Source organism: Pseudorca crassidens, chromosome 16 (genome assembly GCF_039906515.1).
Source record: "Pseudorca crassidens isolate mPseCra1 chromosome 16, mPseCra1.hap1, whole genome shotgun sequence".
Taxonomy (NCBI): domain Eukaryota; kingdom Metazoa; phylum Chordata; class Mammalia; order Artiodactyla; family Delphinidae; genus Pseudorca; species Pseudorca crassidens.
In genome coordinates, this window is record NC_090311.1 from 27,307,614 (window position 1) to 27,316,089 (window position 8,476).

General features: G+C 60.4%; 1 protein-coding gene across 1 annotated transcript; it reads right to left on the reverse strand.

The window, feature by feature from the left end:
* Nucleotides 1-1,895: 1,895 nt before the first annotated feature.
* TLX1 (T cell leukemia homeobox 1) lies at nucleotides 1,896-8,245 on the reverse strand. The gene is made up of 3 exons (XM_067708878.1): nucleotides 7,417-8,245; nucleotides 5,203-5,404; nucleotides 1,896-3,011 (listed from the first exon to the last, which is right to left on the reverse strand). The coding sequence occupies exons 1-3, from the start codon at nucleotides 7,994-7,996 to the stop codon at nucleotides 2,789-2,791; spliced, it is 1,005 nt and encodes a 334-aa protein (XP_067564979.1). The 5' UTR covers nucleotides 7,997-8,245; the 3' UTR covers nucleotides 1,896-2,788.
* Between the last annotated feature and the right edge of the window lie 231 nt (nucleotides 8,246-8,476).

The window sequence follows — 8,476 nt, forward strand, 5'->3', positions numbered from 1 at the left end:
CCAGGAGCCTTCGGGCGCCCAGCCTCTTGAGGGGTCCCAGGGATTGGGAGGTGGGAGGAAGACCCCAGACTCCTCTGGGGTCGGCAACTCTGGAATACTGCAATGGGTAGGCACTGAAGGTGCCTCTCAAAGACGCAGATGAAGGAGAGATACCTCACCGAACGAAGAAGGTTCGGGCTGGGCAGCTCCAGTCCTGGCGGCGGGAGGGGAAGAACAGCCAGACCTGCCCAGGCAGAAGGAGCCGAATTCTGCGGTTCCAGAAAGCCATTTCCGGATTTCGCTTGGCCCGGTACTGGATGCGGCAGCCAGTGCCGGCGGGAGACCCACTGCAGACTTGTCGTTGAGGCCAGAACTTTCTCCCCACGACCAACACGCCGTCAGGGCCTGGCCTGGTCACCGGGTGGGCCTGGGGGTGGGGTAGCCCCTCCACCCCGGAAGTCCTTTGGACCCAGAATCCTCTTCTGCCCAGATCCTGCTCCAAGGGGGCCACAGATGAGAGGTGGACAAACACTGTCCTTTGCCCACTCAGCCAAATTTCCCCTTGGACCTCCTTGGGTTGGAGGTTGCTGTTTGTCCCCATATCATATGGCAGATCCAGGATGGCAGTCTGGGGAGGATGAGGGCTCTAATGGTTTCCGTAACTCTCCTCCACTCAACCCCAGTGTGGGTGCACACAGCTCTGCATACACGAACAAGCCCCACACCCCACTCTCTTCTAGTTTTAGCCACAAAGTTCTCTCACTCTCCCATCCCAAAGAAACAGCCCCATATGCCCCCACCCTACTCTACAAGGATGGCATGTTCCCCAAAGTCTTCACCACCTAGCCTCTTCCAGAAAAGCAGGCTCAAGTCAGTTTTGTGCATCCTGAGATTGGTCTAGTAGGCAGGGGACTAAATGTTATGGGGAGGGCTGTGTACTGTGGCTGCTGTCCCTGCTAAAGTGGTCTGGGGCCTCCCTGAAGGTCCCTGGGAAGTCTGTTTTTCAGATTCCCTCCTAGGCCAGCCTAGTGCTGGAAGCTGGGAAATCTTGTTTTGAGCACCACAGAGGATCCTGACCCAATTACTGACAGCATGCCCCAGTCTCTGCAGCTTGCTGGGTAACAGCCTGGAACCCCCAAACTCCAAGCCGATGCTGATACCCCCACAATGTATCTGCACACCCCACCTTAGACCCCCACCACCATGTACACTAGCAGTGCACAATTACACCCACTCACACAACACCACACACACTCACCTGCGGGGACAGTCACCCACAATGATCCACACTCCCCATTAATTCACTCCCCCAATTGTATACGGTCTCACACAAATATATACAGTAAAACACATCTCACACATGATTGCATTCATACAATTATAGATGATACACAATCACAAACATTCACACATTTAACACAAGAATAGATTCACAATGAGAAACTAATACGTACTTTCACAAACATTACCACATGATTCGTTCACAATCACAGAAGCTGGTGATTACACAGCTATCCAAAAAGCCACATTCATACATGGTCACACAGACACCACCACAAGTTCGTATGTATAATGGTAGTTTCGATCTGCAACTTAAGCAGAATAAGCACACACAACTGCAAACAAAATTACACAATTGAACACTTACAAACATTCATTATCAGTGAAATCCTGATTGCCCACACCCATCACAAACACACAATGCACACGCATAACTCTCACACCCAAAGACAAATCTCTAGCGCTGGCTCTCCCAACTTTCCTCAGCACTGCCTTCTCTCCATTTCTTCCCCTCCTTCTTTCCTCTCTCCAGAGCCTGTAGGTCCTGGTCCCCAGATGTCCCTCAAATTTAGGTACCAGGGGCTGCCCTGGCTGTACCAGCTCACACCAAACCCAAGTAGCTGCAAGGTGCTGGGCTCAGCAAGGAGCAGGCAGCCTTGACTCCGGATCCGGAGGGTTTTATTATTTTTTCACATAAATTACACAAGCACTTTATAAAAAGGTTACACAGAGAACACCTTATAAGTGCATAACTTAAACGCCCCCTACGAACAGGATCTGGAGAAATAGGCTGAGTTTGTGTGGAAACCTGTCTGTGCGTACCTGGGTGTGGCTAGGCTATGTGATGGGGGTCTGGCAGGCCAAGTGACACTGTTGTGGCTGCTGTGTGTGTGACGATGTGTCACACTGTGACCGTGACCTTGTGTTTGTGAGAAGCGCCATGCTGTTCAGAATGAATCTGGGTCACCCCTGATAGTAAGGGTCAAGGGTGTGAAGGCTATGGCCCTGTGTGTGCATAACACTCTGCCATAGGTCCCCTGTGTGTGACTGTGGGGTGACACCAGGAGGGACAGTGAAATCACCTCTGTGAGGGCCTGTGGGTGTCCGTGTATGATGCGGAGTGGAAAACAGAGTGCTCTCCCCAGGGCAAGTTCAAATGACAGCTCATGCTGTCCTCTAGGGTTCCCAGAAGCTCTTCTTCCTCCACCTTTCCTGCCTCTCTCAGTCCCACGTTAAAAATCAGAATAAAATAAAAGAGACGCAAACGGAGGACTCCGAACGGTTCCAGCAGGCGCCAGACCGCATAGGCATCTGGGAGGCGACCGCGCGTCCCTTTCTTGCGCGGTCTTCTCTTCTTTTCCACCAAAAAGAGAACAGCGTCGGCACGAGAGCGCGGGCCGGTGCGGAGGGAGGGGCACGGCGTTCCCCTGCTACGTGCAGTCTTCGGCAGGAGGGCGGCGAGAGTCGCGGCTCTCAGGCCTCGCGACCCTTGGCTGGGCCCGGGTCTCACGGGGCGGAGCAGGCAGGCTCACTCACAGGCCGACGCCACGGACGTGACGCTGGTGATCTTGGTCGAGTCGTCAGACCACGGCTGCAGGTTCTGCAGGGCGAAGAGCGAAGAGTTGTGCACGCAGAGCGGGTCGGCGGGCAGCGGCTGCGCCAGGCTCTTCTGGAAGGCCTCTTGCTGCAGCTGCAGGAGGATGCGGTTCGCCTGCTGCCTCTCGGCCTCACGCTCCTCCGCGGTCTGCCGCCTGCACCGGGGACAAGCCGTTACCGACGCTTCGGGCGCACTCCCAGGAGACAGCCTGAACGAGCGGGCACTGCTCCCCTTCGCGGCCCCCAATTTCCACTTGGGCCCCTTGAATGCATTCCCTTATCTTGAGGGTCCTGACTCCACAAAGACTGGAAGCCCCAAAAGTAGATTGGGGGGTATCCTGGGGGAGCTGTGGGGAAATCCGCTAGGCCCAAGCAGCTGGAGCTCCCCGGCTCCAGGCAGGGCCCACACCCTCACCAGCCTGGAAGGCGCAGCCAGGGCTAGGATGGCATTTCGCCTCTCCCCAGACCCCAGGAAGACCAGGAGCCTTCCCAAGTCTGAGGGGCCTCACCCTCCTCACCAGTCCAGGGCAGAGGCAAGGGCCAGTGGATATGAGCTGCCCTGACAGACCTCTCTTCTCCCCCTTCCCTCTGCGAACCTCTCCCAGTCTTCTGACCTCCTGCGCCAAGCCCTGTGCCCTGCTGGGATTCCCGCCGGACCGGCCGGCTTCCTCCAAGGCGGTCCAGGGAGGCGATGACTCACTTATTCCATTTAATGCCTTCCCTCCACCCCGTCAACTGAGATCAAACGTCTGTCTCTAAGGTGGACAGACCTAATGGGAGTCCCCGGGGCCTCCAGAAGCAATTTGTAGGCGATCGATGAAGCCGCGCGAAGCCGGCGAGGGCCTCTCTCAGCGGTGGACGCCGGCCTCCTCGCCGCCCCTTCTAGCCTTTTCTCTCTGTGTCTTTCTGTCTCTCGTCTTCCCCTTCTTCCCCGCATTTCAAACTATGTCTGTTCCTTTAGACTTTGTGTCTTTTTTTCCTCTTGTTTTCTCTCACCCCACCCTCTTCCTTCTCTCAGAATTTCAGGGAATTTGTTTGAAACGAAAATGAAGGTTTTAGTCAACTATGGCTTTCCTTTATTGTACATAAGACTTCTTCAGGCTGACTGTTTTTTCCTTTTCTCCCTGGGTGGGGTGTTTGTCTTTGCCGCCACCCCCCCTTGTGTATCAGTTTCTCTCTGTCTGCTATTCTCTATTTTTCTCTGTGTCCTGACCCCAAGGGCTTGCCTGACCCCCTCCCCTCCCCTAGGCTGCAGCCCCGGTGGGCCTTGGGAACGCAAGTACGTCCACCCCCCTCCCCCCCCAGCCCTTGCTCCCTCCTTAGCTTTCCAGAGGTCTGGAGCAACGTCTCCCACCCCTTCCCCAGCAGCAGGAATGTGGGGGGAGCAGCAGACTCGCGGGGCAGTGGCTTCCTTTGTGGCCACGGCGGCAGATTCCTAGCCTTCATTCAGAAAAAGAAACTTCAATTCCTTCCTCCGGACCCAGGCCCTCCCGGCCAGGCGCCGGGGACTTCGCCCAGACTCTCTTGCTCTCCCCACTGAGGCCTGAGCTAGCAAGAAACTCCCGGCACGTGTGGAACCGAGTATGCGGGCCAGATGTGCGGGAGGGTGCAGGGGTGCAAGAGGGTGCAATCGGAGAAAGCGCCTGTGTGGGGGGAAAAATGAGTGTAGTTGTGGGTGTGTGACGTGAGAAGAGAAAATGTTTCTCTCTCTCTCACTCACACACATACACCCATCTGCTCCTGATTGATCCCCCTTTCAGTAGGACCCTCGAAAACCCCGCCGCAGCCGGCGCAGATTGATTTCCCCCTTCCCCCGTAGGGGAACCGCTGCGCCCAGGCGAGGCGTCTGGGGAGGAGTGAGTCAGTAGGGCCCAGGCCCACGGTATGGGGTCCCAGATGCTCTAGCGGGAGCCCCGGCTGGGGCGCAGCCCCGGCTGGGGCGCCTGCCATCCTGCCTCCGGTCTCCGGGATAGACGAGGCATCTCTGTACACGTAAGTTTGCGCAAACAAAAAGTCCCTCAGGACGCACTGATCTCGGAAGCCTGGACTGCGTAGACTGCGCTCAAACCCGGACGTTTCCCCAAGCAGCGGAGACCAGCCGCGTCTACACCCGCACTGAGTGTGCGCCCCCGGGCCAGAAAGCCTGAAAGAAAAACAGCTGGGGCTCTCGGCCCCGTCCAGTCATCGGCCACGGTGGCTTTCCGCTCCGCGCGAGCCTAGCAGAGCAGCGCTCTCCTCCTAACCAGAGCCATAGGAAAGTGGCGAGCATGGGAGTATGAACGCCCCCAGAGAGGCCCGGAGCCGGAGACTGCGCCACCCACGGCCGCGCCCGCCCAGCGCGCTTACCTCCACTTTGTCCGCCGGTTCTGGAACCAGGTTTTGACTTGCGCGTCGGTCATTTTGAGCGCCTTGGCCAGGGCGGCGCGCTCGGCCGAGGCCAGGTACTTCTGGCGGTGGAAGCGCTTCTCTAGCTCGCAGATCTGCAGGCGCGTGAAGGACGTGCGCGGCTTCTTCTTCTTGGGGGGCGTCCGATTCTGATAGGGGTGACCTATACGGCGTGTTACAGTGAAGGGTGAGAGGGCCACTGGAACGGGAGACAGACAGACGGCAGAGGCAAGCGGCAGAGCGTCAGGAGGCGTCCCAGGCCCGACACCCCGCGAGTCAGCGAGCGCAGCGGCTAGACCCCAGGAGAAGAGCTGTGGTCCTCCCATCAGCCCTCAGCTCCAAGCCCGCGGCGTGAAATGGCCCCCGCCCGCCCGCCAGGCCGACGCCGCTGCTGCCACCACGGAGACCTCCCTAGCCCTGACCTCCCACGTGTCCATCACACACAGCCGCAGTCTCCTTGAGGGGCACGTCTGAGGCGAGCTAAAGGTCGCAGTTCCCCCAATAGCCTCAGGTCTCCAGCCTCAGAGAAGCTGCCCAACGGTAAGAGGCTATCCTTGGTCAAGGCCCTGAATGCTGGGTCCTGACCTGAGGCCTCCATCACACAGCAACATACACAGACACATCACGTACAACAGGGGCAAATTATAGATCTATACACCCAGACAAGCTGACACCCAGACAAGCACAGGCACAAAGGCAGATGCATAAGGTGACAGCCATATACTCCCTCAGAACCTTCTTTAGGCCTAAAGCAAGATTACGGCAGGCTGTGGCTCCCCTAGGTAGGCTACGTGGAGTACCTTTTCGCCAGAGACCCAGGCCCAGTGGGTTCCAGGCTCGGGGGTGGGGAGGGTGTTCCATCAGAGTCTTTTAAGACCAGCTTGGCCTGGGTGGGGGGAGTGGGATGGGGCACTAGGCCCTGCCTCCCCAAGCCTGAGAGGACTTGGGTTGGGGCACTGGGGCCCCTTCTGGAGGCCCAGAGCGGAATGGCTCTTCTACCTCCCTCCACCCCACTTTGCCACAAACCCAGGGTCTGGGCCAAGTTTCCAAAGTTGGAACAGGGGCTTAGCCCAGGGTCTAGCTCTTAACTGCCTATTCCCCTTCCACCATTGGGCCCTGGAGCCTGAGCCCCATGGGAGCCCCACGTCGTGGTCGGTCGGCAGCCGCCTATGCCTCCTGCTTCCTCTGTCTAAGGCCCGGCCAGGAACTCAGGCTCAACTCGTGGCTGCCTCCCAGCGGGCTTGGTCCGGCGGGAGGATTGTAGTATCGGATCCAGGGAACGCTAAGGGCGGCGGGAAGTGAGGCCGGGGAAAGGGGCCCGCGCAGGATCGAGAGCCGAGTGCCGTGAGCGGAAGAGGGAACGGAGGGAGCCGAGGCAAGCGGAGGAAGGCGCGGAGCAGGCAGCTGAGAGGGCGGCAGGCGGAAGCCGCCGAGTGCGTAATCGTCCCAGGAGTTCTTTCGGCTGCCGATCGATCACGGGCCTGGCCGGTGCATTATTAACGCCGGAGGAAACAAGGCTGGGCCCAGAGGGGAGGACGCCGAGCCGGGACAGAACGAAAATGAAGCGGGCGGCTCAGCCTCGCGCTGCCACTGACCCGGACGGAGCCTGCAGTCCGGGAAGAAGGGCCCGCCAGCTCTGTTGCTTTACTCCGGCTCGGAGCCTCTACCGGGTTCGGCAGCGCGACGGGCACTGGACCACGGAGCGTGAAGTGTGTGTGTGTGTGTGTGAACCTGTTTTCCTTGCGTCTGATTCTGGGGCTCGCCGCCTCGGCCAGAGAACGTCTGCCGGGACGCAAGAAACAGTTTGTTCACCTCGCGCCCTTTTCTCCGAGATACCCGAGCCCCAAATGCCGGCGGAAGGTAGTAGCCCCGAAGCTACATTCCCCTTCCCTCCGCCTGACCGGGCCCAGGGACTCCGAGAGGGGATCAGGGAGAGCTTCTCAGAGCAGGGGTCCTGTGGGAGAGACGGAGAGGGGCCCAGGCTGGGAGAACTCTTCCAGCAAGTCGATTCCGCGAGCTTAGAGAGGTGGCGGGCGGCTGAACTTGGGGGAGGCACCAAGAGGAGCTGGGAGACCTGGCGCACAGAGCGGGCTGCGGGGAGCCACGGGGCAGGAGTGAGGGGGTAGAGGAGAGCCGGGACCGCGGCCAGGCGGGGCGCGCGCGGGCCGGACTCACCTGTGAACCTGTCCTTTGTGTATCTGCGGTTACTCTCCATCCAGGGAAAGGTGAGGCCGGTGAGGTTGTTGACGCCCGGCACGGCAGGCACGGAGGGCACGGTGGGCAAACCGGTAGCCAGAGGTTGAGGATGGGCCACCGCTCCAGCTAGCGGCCTGTGCGCGGGCACTCGTATCACCCCCGCAGCGCTCAGCGCCCCCGCCCCGCCGCCGCCGCCGCCGCCGCCGCCGCCGGCGGGACCGGGGCCGCCCGCCAAGGCCATGTTCACGTTGTAGGAGCCGGCCAGCGGGCCCATGCTGCAGCCGCCGCCGCCGCCGCCGCCCGCCGGGCCACCGGGGCCGCTCGGGCCTCCAGCGCCATAGGCCCCCGCGCCCCCGGCCCCCGCCCCGGCCGCGGGGCCCCCGCCGCCGTAAGGGTAAGCGCCTCCAACCAAACAGCCAAGGCCGTATTCTCCGTCCTGGAGGCGAGAGGAGGGCCCCATGCAGCTGCCCTGGTCCGGGCTGTTGAGGATCTGGTCGATGCCAAAGCTGATGGGCTCCGCGTGGCCCGGGTGGAGATGGTGCGGACCCAGGTGCTCCATGCTAGCCCCCGACCCCGGCCCTGCGGTGGGCGGGGGCGCTGGGCGGTGGCACTCGCTGTGCTTGGCTCGGGGGCAGCGCGCAGCGGCGCTGAGGCGCGGAGGCACTGAGGCGGCGGCGGCTCCTGGCTGCGCTGAGACTTGGAGGCTAAGTGCGCAGAGGGGCTAAAGTAGGGGGGAGGGGAAGGAGAGAGGGGGCGCCGTATTCTTCCCCTCTCCGGCTGCTCCTTCCCCTCTCCGGCTGCTCGCTAGCTGTTGACTCTGGGACATCAATCACCGGGCGAAAAACCACGGTGCGAGCGAGCCTCGCCGTTTCGGCCGGGTCTCTCCATTGGCTGTGCGCGGAGAGGAGCGGGGTGAATGACAGCGCGGGGGAGGGGCGGAGAACGGGAGAGGGAGGCCTGGAGCCGAGACAGATGTAGGAGCCCGAGACGGAGGGACTGAGACAGAGGCTCAGAGAAGTAGTTCAAGAAGAGAGAGAAG

Bases quoted from the DNA above. Each gene is read 5' to 3' on its own strand.
- TLX1 (XM_067708878.1), bottom strand. From the start codon at position 7,996: ATGGAGCACCTGGGTCCGCACCATCTCCACCCGGGCCACGCGGAGCCC. The intron at 5,405-7,416 runs GTGAGTCCGGCC...CACGCCGTATAG, and splicing joins CACAAAGGACAGGTTCACAG to GTCACCCCTATCAGAATCGG. The intron at 3,012-5,202 runs GTAAGCGCGCTG...TCCCCGGTGCAG, and splicing joins AACCGGCGGACAAAGTGGAG to GCGGCAGACCGCGGAGGAGC.